We start from the raw sequence: 18,568 nt of genomic DNA, 5'->3' as shown, positions 1-18,568 counted from the left end.
TATCTGCTCTATATTATGTCGTGTTAAATTCCGCCTTTGTGTGCTTAATTTTAATAATATAACACAGTTGCACTCATGACAACTATTTAATCCACTATAAGAGGGGAAATGAGAAAGATTTTTGGTTTTTATTTGAAAAAGTGTGATCCTGAATGCTGTCAGCAGGTGTCAGTATTTTCTTATTGAAAGTTGTGGGGAAAAAAAATATGTATAATGTGTATAATCAATGCAATTAAAATACAGAGATTTTATTTATAAATTCATGTTGTGGGCAACATAATGCATCCAATAAACACTTTTATTAACAAAAGAACTAGAACAAACAATTTACTAATCCATCTAAATTTGAAAGACTATTAAAAATTCCCCATACAACAAGAGTTACAATAGCAATGGTAATCATTTAAATAATAAAGGCTGTAATTCTGCATATAACCCACATCTACAGCTGACATATGGTGACGGCTGAGCCGTACCAGACCCAGAATCCAGGGTACACCGCCTCTGCGAATGTGGTTTTGAACTGGTGAATGAGGGACATGGAATCCGACACGTTGTAGAAAGACAGAGTGCCGCCGGGGTGGTCGAGGAGCACCCCGACTCGGGAGGTGTAGGGGGCGTTGATCTCCACCTGCTCTTTGCTGTGTCGGGCGGAGTAACTGGAGTCAGAGCAAAAGAGGCTCCAAGACTTGCGATTGTAGCCGAGGCGGGCGGAGTCTCCGTACCCCGTCCTCTTGATGCCCTTGTAGGTGATGCCAATGGAGGCACCCTCTCCACTCCAGTCCACCTCCCAGTAGTAAGCCCCTCCAGAAAGGGCTTCTTTGCAGAGCACTTGGGGAAGACTATCAAACCGCTGGGAGCTGTCGCTGTACGCCTGGGGGTCCCTCTTCATTGCGGCTTTCCTGTTGCCCCTCGACAGGTAGATCTGTTTGTAGGCGGTGTTGGGGTCCAGGGTGAGCTGACAGACATCTACGGACACGGGAGAATTGTAAAGGTCTGGTAAATACGGAGACAGAAGAAGCGTCCTGCCAGCACAACATTCAAAATGGACTCTGAACTGCAGCATCCTGCCACCAAAGTCAAGAACCAAAACCCAAAGACCACAACCGGTCGACCGGCAAGAAGTTGTACAAAAGAGCACCGCTAGTGGAGCCTGGAAAGCTTGATGAGCCCTGCGAGGTTTACAGGGGAGAAACACCGAGGACACTGCGCTCAAGTGTGTACCAGCATGCACTCAGAATTCATGGAGAAAGTCACCTGCCTACAGAGGGGCGCGGGTTTCCACCGCGACAGGTCAAAGCTGGTGGGACATTTGGAGGTGGTCAGACATATGGCGAGAGCGTCTCTGATCTGGAAGGCCGGGAGTGTCAAAAAATAAAAAAAAAGTAAATAAAATGGAGCTGCATTCCTTCACTGTGGACAGAATTCACACCCTGAGGAGTGCCGCGAGTGCCGCTCCTGTTCAACATCTGCTTCGTCGTAACCAAATAATGCCTCATTCTGTCCATCCAAGACAGCAGGGCTGGGCCAGGCTGCACCTTCTCCACAAACTCCTTCCAAACCTCCAGAAACCTGACGCCGAGCGGATACCTCAAAGCAAGAGTGCCAAGTTGAGTTTACTCACACTGCAGGAAGTCGTCCCGGCCCCGGGCGGCCTGGCTTGGCGCCCTGTACGACTGCAGGACCGCGGTCCTGTCAATCTCATCAGCTGAAGACAAAGGAAAGCATCCCATAAAACCATGCAAACTTCCACCCCTGTCTCGCATGTCCGATAATGTTGGAACTGTGATATTCGTCATTGTGCACATTAAAGCTATGAAGAGCTACCAATCAATGGCTTTGCGTTTCTAATTTCGATTTTCACTCACGTGCAGGTTCTTGACTGCTCTGGATATACGTTTTCTTGAATTATTAGTATTTTTTATAAGTTACTGTCTCCCTAATGGGGAACATATTACATAAAAACAAGCAAAGAATTCAGGCCTGCGATGCATTTAATGAAAAACATTGCGAAACGGAATCTGCATCTGGCAACATCAGTCGTTGCCTAGCGACCCGCCGGGAATGCTTTGGACACCTGCGTTTGGCCAACGGCATTCCTGCATTCCAGCATTCTTCCGTGATGAGGAGATGAAAAGATGAAAAGAAAAACTCACATTTCATCGTCTTTTTCTTCTTCTCCTCCAGCTGGCAGAAGGGCATCTTGTTGACTGAAACGTGAGACCAGGAGTTTGAGCGAAGTTGCGGCAGAAGTTACGGAGGAAACGGGGGGGCGCAGCGCTGTCTCACCCGTCTTGGCCACTTTCACCAGCTCCTCGTTGCTGAACTCGTTCAGCTGCTGCTTGATGTCCGACACGGCCTTGGTGATGGAGCCGAAGGAGAAGTAGGGGTTCACCGTCACACTCGGCAGCTCCTCTGCGTCGGTCTGGGCCAGCAGCATGTGGTAGCTCTGCGCCGAGAAGAAGAGGACATTGTAGGCGCCCGCAGACGTTCCTGACCTGACGCCCTCTGGGCCGTCGTGGCCTCGTCTCCCACCTGGATGAAGTGGATGTGGTCCTCGGTGCGCGAGAGCTGGGTCAGCTCACTGTCTCGCCGCTTGAGGTCGGTGATCTCCTGGGTGAGACGGTCCATGTGGCTCTCCGCCGTGTTCAGCGCCGCCTTCTTGTTGGACGAGATGAGCTTGGTCATTTCCTGCTGCATCCTCTCGATGGAGTGCAGCATGTCGCCAAAAAGCTTCTCGCTCTCCTGCAGGGCCCTCTGCGCCGAGTTCTGTGGGTGGAGGGTTCTCGTCATCAGAACCTTCTACGTTCCTGTCTAGCCTTTCTGAAGTCTATATTCTAGATCAGCCCCCCCAACACACACACATCCCAAACACCACCTTGCATAAATAGAATAGAATATTAAGTCACTTACGTTTTTGATGAAATAATGACTGTTTTGGTCTATTTTAGCAGCGAAAATAGATCACAAGTTTGAAAGTCCCCCCCCATCTAGAACCACTGTTCTAGATGATTTGCTGACCCACCTTCAGCGCGTCCACGGCCTGCTTTAGCTCGTCCATCTGCTTCACCCGGTCGTGGATTTTCTCCTGGATCTCTGCCTGTGTGGCTCCCAGTCGTTGCTGTGGGAGAATGGAGGGGGGTGGACAACGGGACAATGTGAGCCTTCAGAGAGAAGATCAATCATTTACCAAACCATGTCTTTCACTCTGTGCATCTCCACTGCAGAAAAGTCGTGCTACAGGCGGAGTCACCGCACCGCGTTGCATGGAGTGTTTGTTTAGGGGCTTGGCAGGTACTCCTGCAGTCACTGGACTATCCTGTCTTACGGGTGTAGTAGCCTAGTGGGTAACCCACTCGCCTATGAACCAGAAGACCCAGGTTCAAACCCCACTTACTACCATCATGTCCCTGAGCAAGACACTTAACCCTGAGTGTCTCCAGGGGGACTGTCCCTGTAACTACTGATTGTAAGGCGCTCTGGATAAGGGAGTCTGGTAAATGCTGTAAATGTAAAATGTAAATGTGTTACAGCGGATCACTTCTAATCTTACGTTTCGCAACTTTCCTCCCCCCGCTCTACAGAAGTGGAGCTGTTTTTCAATCGTGCAAAGTTTTAGAATTGAAAAAAACATTTTCACCTGCATCTCCGCCCTCTCCTGCTCGGCCGACACCATGTCGTGACCCTTGTGCTCCTTCACCGTGCACAGCACGCAGATGCACATCTGGTCGGTGCGACAGTACAGCTCCAGGCCCTTCTGGTGCTGGGGGCAGATCTGGCGGTCCAGGTGGCCGATCTCGTCCACCAGCTTGTGCCGCTTGAAGGCGGCGTTCTCCTGGTGGGGCTTCAGATGCTTGTCGCAGTACGAGGCCAGGCACATCAGGCACGACTTGACGGCCTTCAGCTTGTTGCCGATGCAGATGTCGCAGGCCACGTCGCGGGGTCCGGCATAGTTGTAATCCGGGGCAGGGGGAGCTGGCGGGAATTCGGGTGAGCGGTTGTTGAAGGACTGGCGAGAAGACCTGGAGGACTGGATGGCCCGAGGAGTGGGTCTCCGGTTGTAGGACACCCGGCACTGCGGGCAAACGTAGCTTCCAGAGGGGTCGGCATGGTCCCAGTAGGTTTTAAGGCAGATTTCACAGAAGATGTGTCCACAGGGGATGGACACGGGGTCCCTCAGCTCCTCCTTACACAGGTGACAGATGTCCTGGTCGGCCGACATCTCACTCACGGGGTGGCAGAGCGACGATGGCGGCTGATACCGACAGACTGTCCGAGAGCTGAGTGATCAGCAACCACAAACTTCAGTTTTATACTGTAAACAGGGAGGGAGGCCAAACTGGTTGAGCAGAAACTGGTCAAACGACGAGGGGTGTGGCCATTCCAGGAAAGGAAGACAAACGTACAAGCCAGCCAAATGGACAGATTTGAATGTGGCAGGTGAAAGAAAAAAATGAATGAAACGTGTGATATCAGGACGATCTCAACTTTCTTTTTGACCGTCACCGGTCTGCCTGTCACTCTGCCACATCCCGACAAATTTGGGGCGGCACAACCTACCTTGCGAGAGACAGTCAAATAAATACCGAATTCATTTATCCGCTTGCATCACCTTCTCGTCTGGAATCATTTGTTACAGCAGAGTAATGAAGACGAATGGCTCGCCACGGCACTGCTGTAAACTTTCCACGCTCATTTTCCACTGTTTATCCGGCATTTAGTTCTGGTCGTAGCTGGCTGGAGATCACAAGGTGATGTGCGAACCTGACAGAATTATTCAAAAATCCTCTTTTTTCATCTGGAAAAAAAATGACTGCAGATCAAAGAATTGCAGCAGTATTTTAGAACTAAATACTTTTGGTTCTAGTTCCGATTCGTTGTGATTTGCTTGCATTATAAGAAGGCTGGATGTAGAAATAATTGCATGAAACTATCAAGCCTTGTTCCTCTGTTCACGTGATTACGTGATTGTGCGAAGCTACCAGAGTCTGGCCGAGGTCGGCGGCCCTAACCTTCTCCAAAGCAACCATCAAAACTTCCCCACCCAGGCCAACAACATCCCGGTCCCCACCCCGCCCCACCCCCAGCCCAACAGACCACACAGACATCCGAACCCCCGCCGACCGCACACTGTCCGCCCACAAAGGACCAAAGTAGCGGGACGGCACAGACATCTGGAGAACAATTCTGACGGGAGCATAATGGGAGCGGAAAAAACAGTCCGAGCCTTGGCAGGAGAGGATAAGGACTAGGAGGGGAAGGAACGCTGGAACAGAGGAGGAACAATCATAACGACTTGGCAGGCGCTCAGGGGCTGTAGAACATCTGATACCATGTCGTTCTCAGCAGGCGTGGGGCTGCTTTCAGGAACTTTAAAAGATTCTGGGCCTGAGATTCATAAAACTCTTTTCATTTCTAATGCAATTCGCCAGTCATCCAACAGGAGATCGCAGGTATATATCGGGCTGGAGTCATCCCATCCTGGTGAGGAGGTGGGTTTAAAGGCCCACTGGCCGCTTGGCCGCTGCCGCAGTGATGGACGTCCATTTAGTCTCGGAGCGCAGCGTGACCTCCCCCCCCCGAGCAGACGAAAGATGAAAGCGGAGGAAATTAATGGAGGGAGGAAAATCCTGCTTTGGCTAAAATGGCCCTTTGTGTGAAAGGGCAGCAAATTCCTGACAAGGGGGGAATGAAATGGTTTTTCCTTTTTCATTAGCTCGCGCCCGACCGCTCGGCTCGCCTCGTTCGTACGTTTTTTAGACAGTAACAACTGGTCCTCGTGTTTAATAGGGGATGTGGCTGAGGTGGGTAATTAGCCACGTAATCCTCTAGCCCGCCGGTATGCGGCTCAGCACAAAGGAAATGACCTCATGACAGAAGTCGGCGACGGGCTTTTCACTTCCCCCTTTTATTTCCTCGGCCATAACTCGGCGCCCAACTCATGTTTTATTCACAGAGAGACTCTCCAGGCTCTGCCAAATGATCTTAGCCGCTATTTATCTGGACAGCCAGAAACCACAGAGTCACAAAGCCGCCCCCGTTGTCATGGGGATGTTTCGTATGCCACGTTTTTTAAAATTCCATCGTTGTGTTTCTCTGTTGGATAAGAGGCCATGATGCTTTGTGGCTGTCTGTTATCAGACTGATCGCTTATTTATTATGCTAATTTCAACGTTAAATTGCGTTTATGTGTGAGCTGACCTTTGCACCGTGCTGATCACATGATCCACATCTTATCGGATTTAAAACTACGCGTGAAGGTGCATCAGTGGATCTTCATCCACGTTCAGCCCCCACTCTCCTCACTCTACAGGTCTGGCATTCCTCCACGCCAGGATGCCGGTTGTGGGGTTTCAGAGCTGAAAGGAGGAATGTGGCCGGGCCTGATAAGCCTGACAGCAGCACGTCAGCATGGCCTGCATGTGAGCAGCCCGTCGGGCAGGACTGGGAACCGTCACGCGTCAGATTTACAGCCGCACGCCGCAGAGGTTGAAAATAACGCACAGTACCGGCACAAACCGGAGAACCCAAATGCTTTATGTGCGTAAATTTTATCACTATTTATTGTAACAAGAGACACAGAACACTGGGTGAAGTTCAAGCTTCATTACTGTACACCCCATGATGCATGTGCTCACATTTTTTATTGTTTATGTCATTTTATGATTCATTTGAAGGGGTAGTAAAATGTCACGAACAAGAAAATGGCGTGCTGGTAGAAAACAACGGGCTGCATCGAGCCCTTAACGTCTCATGCACATCTTAAAATCATGAAGGAGTGTGCAGTCCATCTATAACACCTCCATGCTTCTGGGACAACCTGTTGCCTGACGTGTTCCTCGTTTCATTTCCAACCACGGCAGATAAGATAATCTGCACCTTGAGGTGCAGTCAAGATCCAGAGCATCTGGAGTGCAGATGATTTGCAAACTCAGAACTACTGGGACTTCATAAAAATAGAAGAAAAAGAAGGGAATGATGAAGGGCTATTCAAAATAATGCAGTAAAACAAGGGAGTGGCTTTGGGATCAAAGTAGGTTCTAGAGGTCCAGAACATCAGATGTCTATGAATCATGACGCAAACACTAGTAATACTGGTAAAAGTTACCCCCAAACGTTCTCTCAATGTTCACACAATGTACTTGGGACCTTCTAGGAACATTCTGGACTAGAAAGGGAACCCTACACAATGGCATTCTGGGAACAGAACAGGGGACACGACAACTTTCTACACCTGCCAACATATGGAAATTTACGGTTTAGATGCTACCATTGTTTAAAAATCCGCTGGTCTTGGAAAACACCGAACAACGAAAGCCACGCCGCAGCCGTAAATGTTTTCCTCTGTTCTTAAACTCTTGCTTCCACTCAGCTGCCAGTCCATTTGTCTGTCTGCACCGGGCTCTAATACCTGCACTCACCCTCCCGACCGCCCTCTCCGTCTCTCTGTACCTCTATCTGCTTGAAGTAACAAAGGTAGCCATTGTCTGCGCAAACCACCAGTAAATAGCTGGCCTCCACGCACGGCCCAGTCACATAAGTGCAGCCAGCTCTTGACCTTTACATTAAGAAAGTCCCTCGCTCTCCTGTCCTGGGATCCGGTCACCCTCCGTCGGCCGCAACGTAAACACACTCCCCTTGACCGCTTGGCGTAATGAAGGCCGAGCTCAGGGGGGGCCAGCGGCGCGCATGGCGTAACCTGAGGATCTCCGGCGGCCGATCAAAGGGTTGTGGCGGCTTCAGGCCCGATCGGGAGCTTCCTGGCTGCACACCTCAACCATTGCGGCTGAACTCTGACCTCCCTCGCCCGTCCTGCGGGTAGTTAATCAGTAAGCCCTCTCCTGGACCTGGACCGACACCAGAAAGAGAGCGAGAGGGGGGAAAAAAAAAGAGGAAAGAGAAACCGGCTTATCAGAAACCTGCCCAAATAAGGAATGAGGCGAAACTATCAGCGAGGTGAGGTAAGATAGGCGGCCTGGGAGGAGTGCAGTGGGACTTGTGCAACCAGTGCGTAACCTAGAATGCACAGGTCTCTGTGCTCATCCTGTCTTTAGCATTCTGAGGGTCAGGGTCACGCCAGTTCAAAACCACTCGTTTCCCAGAGATGCAGCTCTCGATAGCCAATGAACGAGAGGTGACAAGGCTCGTCCAGTTTTGGCTAATTAGCATGCAGTGTCGCTGTTTTTCCACAGCTTTTAGTGTAAAATGTGAGGCCAGGATGTGATATCGAATTCCAAACCACCCACTGCTCACCAAGGGTGATGGTTAAATGCAGAGGACACATTTCGTTGTGTGTACTGTGTGCTGTGCTGCAGTGTTTCACAATGACAATCACTTCAAATATGCCAGGATCCAAAAACACAAGCATTTTTGTCATTGTGTCAGTCATGTGTGGCCCTCTTGCCGGCTGTCTACTGTCTCCACACGGTGGCAGGAAATAAAAACATTAACGCATCTTTTTTTTTTTTTTTTTTTTTTTAGGATTTATGCTCGTTTCCTTCCTCTCCCAGCAACTGCACGACATGTCACATTTGTCAGCCACCGATGTGCGCAGCTGCATGACGAAGCCCACCGGACCAGTCCAACTGGCCCCAGGTTAAATATGTCGGCCCGACTCCTCATTGTCTCCGCGCACTCGAACACTGGCGAGGTCTGTTTGCTCTTGGCACGGAGCGTAAGGGAAGTGCAGAGTGCAGAGCCGGGTGCCGGTGCATCCTGGACGTCCCGCTGAGGATCTGTTGCAACTAAAACTAAAAAAAGAAGAAAAAAAAACCAATTTTGGGGAACGTAGTTTTTACAAAAATGCCAGCAGAATAAACCTAATTAATTGAATGAATGAAGCTAGAATTAATTATGAGATGACTGAAGCATTTGCTATAATCTGGGAACAGAAATGAGATAAGCACACAAAAGTGAACAGCAAATAGTGGCCAATGATTAACCAGGTTTGAGTTGATATAGGAGTGACCAGTAGTGGACAGTACCAAACTAAAGGTAACTGGCTGGTGTTATATAAGATGTTGTATTTTACCTCCACTACATTTCAAAGTTGAATTCTCACATTTAACTCCTTTGTCCTTCATTATTATCAGTCATTCCTTTATACTTCCGAGAAGATAAAAAAAAAAAAAACAGGTCAAAACTAGTTCCTAGTTCGGGAATACTTGACTAAAATACAGTGACACATGTACACATGTGTAGTTTTATGCAGAATTTATATAAGGTCCTATTATTTTTCATGGAAATTTTCATGTTTAAATTGTATGCACATACATACAGATGCAATATTGAAATAAAAACACATTTTTGAGTCTTAAGTTGCAACTAAGCTACGAATAAACTTTAAACATTGCCTGGTTGTACCCAATACAAACTGTTTGCCTGCAAGGTTTTGTGATTAAGATCATTTTATTTCTATATTTTATTTATATAAGTGGGAATTTAAAGGGAGGACCTTTCCTACTGGAGTAAAATTTTACCTTGGGTATCTCTACTTAACTCATGTTCATGGTGTGTGAACTTTGTTCACCAGTGGGGGTGTCGCTAACCCGACACTCACACTAAAGCCTGGGTTTGTGTTTCTTTCTCTTTTTCTTTTTTTAGCTGGCACGCTTCTTGTGAGTCCTCCACTACAATTCATTCATTCTCGGGCCCTCTGCTTATTTTTTCAGCTCCCTCCCTTCTCTCCGCCCACCCCACCCCACCCCACCCCCTCTCCCTTCCTGCGGCAGTGCTCGCCCGACCAGTTTATCTCGGCCGGGAGGCGTCCGGCCCACTCGGCGCGAGGGGCGGGACCAGCCTGCTTTCAATCAATAACCTGAGGAATTCAGACATACAAGTAGGTCCCGTCTCCGGCTGGCCACACCGCGCTCCGCTCGCTCTCTCTCTCTCTCTCTCTCTCTCTACGACTCTCACGTCTCCCTCCTGACAGGTGAGTGCGTGATTTTGGGCCACAAACATGGCGGAGGCCACGACTCGAGACTACTTCAGCTGTCCCTTGTGCTTGGAGTTGCTGAGGGACCCGGTGGCCATCCCGTGTGGACATAGCTTCTGCATGGACTGCATCAGCGGCTACTGGAACGAGGCCGACTACACCGGCATCTACATCTGCCCGCAGTGCAGGATCACCTTCACCCAGAGACCCATCCTGAGGCCCAACGCCACCCTCACCAAGGTGGCCGAGAAGATCAAGAAGACGGGCCTGAACCTAAACCTGCCGCAGTCGGCTCCCAACAGTTTTGCGGGGCCGTCTGACGTCCCCTGCGACTTCTGCTCCGGGAAGAAGCTCAAGGCCATCAAGTCCTGCCTCAACTGCCTGGCCTCGTACTGCGAGAAGCACCTGCAGCCCCACTACGAGTCGGCCACCTTCAAGCGGCACAAGCTGGTGGACGAGCTGGGGAACCTGGACCGCAAGATCTGCCCGCAGCACCAGAAGAGCCTGGAGCTGTTCTGCCGCACCGACCAGATGTGCATCTGCGCCATCTGTACGGTCAGTGAGCACAGGGGACACGACATCGTCTCCGCCGAGGCCGAGCGCAGCGAAAAGCAGGTGAGTGAAGGCATCTTTCCAGCCCTTTCTGGGCTCCTTCATTCACTGAAACTCTACTGCTGTGCAGAACATGTTCTGCTAAACCTGTCGGGTAAGAAAAGAGGGAAAAGAAGTAGAATTTCAGGCACGCATCAGAACAGATCTTCGCTATCACGAGGTTTTGAGTCAGGAACCTTGTCATGGTTTTATCTGTGTGAGCTGTGGGATTAGGAGGTAGGTCCTGGAGGAATGCTGGAGCTCCCAGCCCCCCCACATTACCAGTAAGAGAGTTGAAGTAAAAAAAACAAAAAAAAAACCATCTCCCACCTCAGTGGACACGTATTGTCAGAAGCAGTGTGGTCTCCTGATTTCCTCTGAGGTCAGCAGAAGGAATTTCTTCACAATTACCACAGTAAAAAAAAAAAAAACTCCCATGATCCCACGGCTACTCTCTGGGTGGGGTGGGGTGGAGAGATAGCTCAGGAGAGAAGATAAGATAAAATATAACAAGAATGGAGGATGTTCTTATCATGTTCTTTCACGCCGGTGTGAAGAACGTTCATTTTTTTTAGGTTCCTGTGGTGTCCGTGACATGGGAATAAAATCCACGGCATCAACACACGATAAACAAGGGGCCTGGTTCCTTTCATTTCCCTGATTTACAATCCCCGCCACACACTCTCCTTCACACACACACACACACACACTTTTATTCTTCCCTCCCCGGATTCCCCGCATTCCTTCAGCTTATCTTGAAGAATGGTCCGGTGGGCCTGGTTAAAGGTTGCGCTAAAGCCCCCGCGCGGCCCGCCGCAGGCCGCGACGTGCACCTTGACACTTTTCCCCCCCGACGCCGCGGCGCGAGGCGGCGGCCGCCCCGCATTCCCGGCGTGGTTCGCATTCTGCCTCTCGCCCTGCGTCCCCTGAGAGAGTCCCGCCCGTCCGCCGGCTGATCCTTTTAGCGCCGCCGATTAATTGGGCGCCGATACGGCTGTTTGGCGAAACTGCGCAACGAGACCCTCAATGCTCTCTGTGTTCTCGCGCTCCACAACAGAAACTGCTGGGCGTCTCTCAGGCCGAAATCCGCCACAAGTGCCAGCAGAGGACAAAGGAGCTGGAGGAGCTGAGAACGGCTGTCGACTCCCTCAAAGTAAGTGGCGATTTTAGGCGGGGTTGTTATCATGGAAGTGTTTTTTTTTTTTACCCCTCCCGTCTTATCAGAGCTCCAATGTCACACAAAGGACGTGCCAAGGCCAAGCCCCTGCTATCAGGCCGAAAGTTACCTACACCATGCCTACCTGTGCCAACAACACACAAACCGCTCAGTAAAGCGGGCAAGAGAGCACTTGGCCATCTGGGTAACTCTCTGCTGCGTGTGTGTGTTTTACCCTCTCCAGAGCTCAGCACAGAGGGCCATGAACGAGAGCAAGAAGATGTTCGACGAAATGATCACCTCCATCGAAAGGATGAGGTCAGAGGTCACCAAGCTCATCAACATCAACGAGAAGGCGGCATTCAGCCAGGCGGAGGGGCTGATGGAGCGCCTGGAGCAGGAGATCGACGAGCTGAAGAAGAAGGAGACGGGCCTGAAGCAGCTGTACAGCACTGAGGACCACATCCACTTCCTGCAGGTGCACGCGCGTTCCACGAATCGGAAATTGGCGCGTTTTGCAATGACGCTGTCGCCTTGTCGCTATTCAGTGTTATGTTAAGAAGCACCGCTAGCTGGGGACAAGTGATCATGGTAACATTTACATTTACATATACAGCATTTATGAGACACCCTTATCCAGAGCGACTTACAATCAGTAGTTACAGGGACAGTCCCCCCCTGGAGCAACTTAAGGTTAAGTGTCTTGCTCAGGGACACGATGGTAGTAAGTGGGATTTGAACCTGGGTCTTCTGGTTCATAGGCAAGTGTGTTACCCACTAGGCTACTACCACACTGGTAACCAAGTATATATGTCATCTTGATCTCTAGAACTGATTTATAGTAGATATGGTGGCTGTACAGTGACAATAAGTGACAATTTGTACATAATGATATAAATCTGTATACACATGAAGATGACACTGCATCTTCATGTGTGTGACACTGCATAATATTTCATGATAAACCGCATTGTGACAGTAATTGTTTTCATTGTGCCTCGTGACAGAATTTCAACTATCTCTGCACCCCCACGGACGACACGTTCGTGCCCAAGGTGTCCCTCAACCCGGACTTTTCCTTCGCAGCGGCACGGAAAGCAGTGGCTGAGATCAAAGAGCGTCTGGAAGAGATGGGCAGGGAAGAGTTGCTGAAGATTTCTAAGTCCGGTTAGACATAAAAGCGACCGTTTAAAGCACCAACACAGACATCTTAATAATTCAGTTGCATGGACTCAAGTATTCCCATTCAAATGTTCTCCTTTCTCCTTATATGGAGAACATATATGAACTTATATTATTCCAGCTAATTTGAAACTAACCCCAATGATGCATCAGACCTTTCCATTGAGATATTGCATTAAAATGGGTTCTGATGTCTTTTTGTAAAACAGTGAACGAAGTTCCCGTTTACACGATGGAGAACCGGGCCAGCAGAGAAAGGTCTACTCGAGGTAAGGGCCGAGCACAACACTGTACTTCCCTGCAGTGGCCAACAAAGCAGCGTAATGTCAGGGTGCTCCACCGAAACCCTGGATGGAGTCCAGACACACGAATTAAGCACATGACCAGCGAGCCGCAGCACTCTGGCCATTTCACCGGAGTGTGGGTAGGACGGGGGTTTCTGAACACTGCTACCAGGGTCGTTCATCTCGTGTCTCTCCATCTAGTGAAAGACGTCACAGTGGACAGTGCCCCGCCCCCACCTGCAGAGCCCAAAAACAGATCGGAGTTTTTGAAATGTGAGTATATTGGTATATTTAATATCATTTGGAGGATTTATTAGACATACGTTTCAATCAGTATAGTAGAATGGTCTGATTATCATAACTGGAGTAACCTTGTGGCTCCGCCCCTTTCTCCAGACTACTGCCAGCTCAGACTGGACCCGAACACCGCGTACAAGGAGCTGTACCTGTCCGAAAGTAACAGGAAGGTCATTCGGACCCGAGACCTGCAGTCGTACCCCGACAGCCCCGAGCGCTTCGACAGCTTCGCCCAGGTGCTGTGCCGCGAGGCCCTCTCCGGCGGCCGCTTCTACTGGGAGATCGAGTGGAGCGGGGAGTTCTCCATCGGCGTGGCCTACCGCAGCATCAGCCGCAAGGGCAAGGGCTCGCTCTGCCTGCTGGGATACAACGACAAATCCTGGAGCCTGCTGTGCTCCGACTCCGGCTACTCGGCCTGGCACAACAGGGTGGACAAGCACATCAGCGCCCCCCACTCTCCCCGGATAGGGGTCTACCTGGACCACGGCGCGGGGGTGCTGGCCTTTTACAGCATCGGCGAGAAAATGAACCTGCTGCACCGGTTCAGCGGCACCTTCACCGACCCGCTGTACCCCGGCTTCGGCGTGGGCACGTCCGTCAAAATCTGCCAACTGAAATGAACACTATACATATCTTCTTTTGTATAAAAAAAAAATTCATTATGAGAAATATGCTCCTTCTGCATATTTCTATTGTACCTGTGCTCTGCTCAGATGTTTGTCAAGTCATGAATGATTCAGTATAAATTTTCCTTCAACATGTTAATGGCTTGAGATAAAAACACCAGTGTTTTTTTTTTTTTTACTTTTTTTAAATCACATATATTTTTGAGACAATAACATTTTTGAGTACTATTTATCTACACAAAGGCCATTACGACAAATGCATTATATTTTTCACAACAATATTCATTTGATATGAAAATAAAATTTTGATAATCTACGTCTCAATTTTTTTAAATCCATAACACAGTCATATTACAATTCATTTTCAACGTGCAATGAATGCCAAAAGTAAGCCTGGTGCAATTTTTATTGCATTCTTGCAAGATAATTTGTGAGCAAATTCTTCTTTTTATCATCAAGACAACTTGTGCTCCTGCAATTTTGCTCTCTTCATGATGGTCAAAAACAGAACCAGTTATGCAGCATCAAGGTCTTTCTACTTCCATTTATCAGACCTGATTTCTTCACATCAGAGGGGGCAAAAGTGCATGTTCCTACAAAACAGTAACAGTAACAGTCTTTCGGCAGAACAAACTTGACTTTTTGCCATATTATCAAAGGAGAGCAAACAGAGAAAGAGGAGATGAACAGAAGAAGCATGTTTCTACATGGTAGTATCCTAGTGGGTAACACACTCGCCTATGAAGCAGAAGGCCCAGGTTCAAATCCCACTTCCTACCATTGTGTCCCTGAGCATGACACTTAACCCTGAGTGTCTCCAGGGGGGGGGACTGTCCCTGTAACTACTGATTGTAAGTCACTCTGGATAAGGACGTCCCAACCAATTAGGTTGAAATTGGCCTTGATGTCAAGTTGAAAATGTTAACGATGGCAGGACAAAATCTCGAATGGACATACCTTCTCGACGAGCATCTTTTAATATCTTTTAATGGTAATGTTCATCATTAGCAGCACTTGATTGATGTTCAACTGAGAAGGTCGGTGTCGCCCCCTGTTGTTCGGACGTCGGAAGTGCTCTCTTTAAAAGTGTACAGCGTTCTCCCGTGCACTTGTAAACTGTAATATGTGCACTTTATATGTACACATAATCTGAGACAAGGGTCTTTTTTTCGAGGCGAGTTCAATCTTTAAACACAGATTGGCGAATCTGTCGTAAAGTGACTGGATTTACATGGCGGCGCTCCGTAGCTTAGCAACGCCGCTGCTGCTGTTATTGCGGTAGCTGTTGGCTAAACCTGCTACAGCATTACTACTAAATCAACAAATACTCCTGTACTGCCGCCCTTCCGTCGGTGAAGCACCGACGAGGTGGTGAGAGGCGGATTATTATGGCTCGCTGGTCACAGTACAACTTTACAAACTAGCGGGCTAACATGTTCAAGATTAAAATCCTCATTGTTGGACCGAGCGGGGTGAGCAGAATTAGCAGCCGTCCGCGCAGATTGTTTCCGGTCGGTCCGATTTCACCAAGACGCGATGCTTTGCTTTGCAGTGTGGAAAGACCGTCTTGGCTAATTTTCTTTCCGACACCGTGGAGACGGTCGGCGGCGATTACAGCCCGACACAAGGGGTCAGGTACGCCGAGGCAGGCTGCTCACTTCCACTGGCTTGCCATCCCAACTCTTTCAAGTAGGATCATTTATAGATACTATATTAATATAATTAAGTGGACCCGTAACCAGAAGGTTCGAATACCGGACCGCCATGGTTCCACTGAGCACCGTCCCCACACACTGCTCACCAAGGGTGATGGTTAAATACAGAGGACACATTTTGTTGAGTCACCGAGTGCTGTGCTGCAGTTTATCACAATGACAATCACTTTCACTTATGTGAACAGCAAAAGAATGGGGTCTGAAATTGACTTTTTTTTTTTTTAAATAGGATACTGGAGTTCGAGACGCAGAATCAAGGCAGTAATGACAAGGACGTGCCGTGCGAGGTGGAGCTGTGGGACTGCGGAGGAGATTTTAGGTACCGACGCATCTTACACCACACCTAAAACACGAAACGTTGATCACGGTTGTTACTGTGCTTGCACAGGTTCGAATCCTGCTGGCCAGCAGTGGTGAAGGACTGCCACGGGGTGGTCGTGGTGTTCAATCCGGACACGCCAGGTCACCTGAAGGACGTGGAAACGTGGCACTCGAGCTTCGTAGCCTCGCAAGGCTTACTGGAGAGCCAGTGTCTGCTGGTAGCTCATCACAAACCAGGAAGTGGCGGGAATAATTCACCTCCGGTCTTGGGTAAAAAAAAAAAAAAAAAAAAACCTCAGGATTTTCACGTCAGGATCACAATTGATGGCATGGCAAATGTTGCAGTGTCCTTTTTTTTCCCTGTACGGATGGTAATATACACTTATTTACTAATCATTTCTTTGTCTTTTCTCTAGCTTCATATCTTAATAAGCTGCTCCTTATTCACTCCAACCTTGAAGAGGAGCCAGAAGAAGTGCGGCGCGAGTTTCGCCGATATTTGGCCGCCGTCGTGACCACGTTGTCAGAAAGCCGCGAGCGTGAGGAAATGTCAATAATCACTTAAAAGTTATATTTGTAGGTGTGTATTAAAATGGTACGTGAAGTAATGCAAAAAATTGAATTGAGCTGAATTAAAATGCAGCATGTTACTGTTCACCTATGACATCTTGATACTTCCTATTTAAAACACCGTTGTTGACCTTTATATTTTACATTTACGGCATTTATCAGACAATCAGTAGTTACAGGGACAGGACCTGTCCCCCTGGAGACACTCATGGTTAAGTGTCTTGCTTAGGCACACAATGGTATTATTTGGGGTTCGAACCTGGGACTTCTGGTTCACAACACACTTAATTACGTGCCTCTTTTTTTTGAAGGAGTCAAACATGCACACTGGTTACCTCACAAAACAGGCAATTAAATAATAAACATTTATTCAGCAGATCCCCACATGGATTCACTGGTACACACTGCGCTGATACAAGCGTAGGAGGTCAGACATTTCAGAGGCCAGAATTTACACGTTGTACCCAATAATCCCCCCTTTTCCAATGATCTCTCCAATGTAGAACCACATGAGGACTTCTGTGGCGACGAGACCATTCCTCAGTGCATCCTATAAAAAATTAAAAAAAAATTATAGATTGTAGTGAGCCACACAGCCTGGTAACATCAGACCCTCTTATCCCCTCTAGTCTCACTATAACTGGTGTGCTGTGAGTGCGAAGCAACAAGCCATCTTTTCACGATCAGATTTGTAAAAACACATTTTAAGGAAGATTTAAAAGCCTACAGCCAACAGCACAGGATGAAACACCGACCCTAACTGTGGTCTGTCCCAGGCGTCCCGTCTGAAAGCCCTTGATGATGTCCTGCACCCCGGCGATGGCCTTGGGGATCTCAGCTGGCGAAGGCGGCACCAGCTCCACACGGGCGTAGTACCAGAACGTCGCCAGCCGGGGTTTGGAGTAGGCAACGGCAGCTGCACGAGAGGAACGTGGTGACATGGTGACAAACATCACAGCAACAGCACAGGCGCAGCGACACCCGTCCACCTGCAGCGAGGTTCTTACACGCCTTCACTAAGGAAGCTCCATGGAAAATTTTCCAGACCATGATGTTCTATGAGGCTTTAAACGTTGCAGCTGTAAACGTAGAAAAAAAAACGTTTCTCGCGCAGTCTTACGGGAACTATGCACTTCATTATACATTCAAGTGTCAATCAGATTTCAATGACTTTTACAGACCTTTATAGGTTTATTTGGTGTTCCAAAACATTTGAAGGTCTGGAAAACTGTCCTTTCAAACTCCACGACTTTTACAGAACCTTTTAGGTTTATTTGGTATTCCGGAACGTCTGGAAAAATCTCTTGTCAAAGTCCACAACCGTTCCGTAGGAATCCACCTCAACTGGATTCTCTTGGCAAAGGCTCTTCAATTAGTAACAATTAAGCGAAACGAGGCAACCATATCTTATGTGTTTAAGGAACACTTAATGACAATGCTATTCAACAGCCACGTCAAGATAAAGACTGGGCTAGATTCAGCACTTGCACGAATGCATTGCAAGTGCTTGAATAAGACTAAGAAGTAGCTTAAAAACCGACATGATTTCATATCTGATGGAAATGGCTCTAATTCACGTAGCAGCGGCCCGGCTGACCGGATTAAAAACGCACAGACGATAGAACGACGATTCGGCCGATTTTACTTTACCGTTGGCCACCGTGGGGATTTTCGCCACCAGCTTCTGAACCGCCTGCGCCATCGTGGTCACGTTTCGGGTAAAAAACGTGACAGTTGTGAAAACTGCGGCCCTTCAGTGAATGTGACCTCCAGCAGGAAGAACCTTCTTCGGTTGCCTTTACGGCGTCGCCGTGGTCGGTGCGGGACTGGAGGGGGCGCTGCTGCCCCCGACAGGGCGGGAGTGGAACTACACCACAGGACCACTGACGTTA

General features: G+C 48.7%; 4 protein-coding genes and 1 long non-coding RNA gene across 5 annotated transcripts; 3 read left to right on the top strand and 2 right to left on the bottom strand.

Annotated features, from left to right (window-relative positions):
• Positions 1 to 232: 232 nt before the first annotated feature.
• Positions 233 to 4,389, bottom strand: ftr83 (finTRIM family, member 83). Its single transcript, XM_028984591.1, has 7 exons — positions 3,641 to 4,389; positions 3,026 to 3,121; positions 2,536 to 2,769; positions 2,290 to 2,449; positions 2,157 to 2,210; positions 1,625 to 1,708; positions 233 to 969 (listed from the first exon to the last, which is right to left on the bottom strand). The coding sequence occupies exons 1-7, from the start codon at positions 4,220 to 4,222 to the stop codon at positions 443 to 445; spliced, it is 1,737 nt and encodes a 578-aa protein (XP_028840424.1). The 5' UTR covers positions 4,223 to 4,389; the 3' UTR covers positions 233 to 442.
• On the top strand, positions 3,145 to 9,692 carry LOC114793007 (uncharacterized). Its single transcript, XR_003750182.1, has 3 exons — positions 3,145 to 3,158; positions 8,482 to 8,595; positions 9,672 to 9,692. It is a non-coding gene; the product is annotated as an uncharacterized LOC114793007 (long non-coding RNA).
• A 66-nt stretch (positions 9,693 to 9,758) lies between these two features.
• Positions 9,759 to 14,386, top strand: ftr82 (finTRIM family, member 82). The gene is made up of 8 exons (XM_028983525.1): positions 9,759 to 9,838; positions 9,932 to 10,549; positions 11,583 to 11,678; positions 11,926 to 12,159; positions 12,689 to 12,848; positions 13,073 to 13,132; positions 13,349 to 13,420; positions 13,544 to 14,386. Exons 2-8 carry the CDS (start codon positions 9,959 to 9,961, stop codon positions 14,062 to 14,064), a joined length of 1,734 nt encoding a protein of 577 aa, XP_028839358.1. The 5' UTR covers positions 9,759 to 9,838; positions 9,932 to 9,958; the 3' UTR covers positions 14,065 to 14,386.
• A 761-nt stretch (positions 14,387 to 15,147) lies between these two features.
• On the top strand, positions 15,148 to 16,763 carry ift22 (intraflagellar transport 22 homolog (Chlamydomonas)). The gene is made up of 5 exons (XM_028983526.1): positions 15,148 to 15,542; positions 15,623 to 15,705; positions 16,015 to 16,104; positions 16,174 to 16,376; positions 16,523 to 16,763. The coding sequence occupies exons 1-5, from the start codon at positions 15,504 to 15,506 to the stop codon at positions 16,669 to 16,671; spliced, it is 564 nt and encodes a 187-aa protein (XP_028839359.1). The 5' UTR covers positions 15,148 to 15,503; the 3' UTR covers positions 16,672 to 16,763.
• Positions 16,764 to 17,026: 263 nt separating this feature from the next.
• atp5l (ATP synthase, H+ transporting, mitochondrial F0 complex, subunit g) lies at positions 17,027 to 18,493 on the bottom strand. The gene is made up of 3 exons (XM_028983527.1): positions 18,327 to 18,493; positions 17,432 to 17,592; positions 17,027 to 17,226 (listed from the first exon to the last, which is right to left on the bottom strand). Exons 1-3 carry the CDS (start codon positions 18,376 to 18,378, stop codon positions 17,128 to 17,130), a joined length of 312 nt encoding a protein of 103 aa, XP_028839360.1. The 5' UTR covers positions 18,379 to 18,493; the 3' UTR covers positions 17,027 to 17,127.
• Positions 18,494 to 18,568: the final 75 nt, after the last annotated feature.

This window comes from Denticeps clupeoides, chromosome 6 (genome assembly GCF_900700375.1).
Source record: "Denticeps clupeoides chromosome 6, fDenClu1.1, whole genome shotgun sequence".
NCBI classification, from domain to species: Eukaryota; Metazoa; Chordata; class Actinopteri; order Clupeiformes; family Denticipitidae; genus Denticeps; species Denticeps clupeoides.
This window is presented reverse-complemented; position numbering and strand designations above follow the sequence as displayed.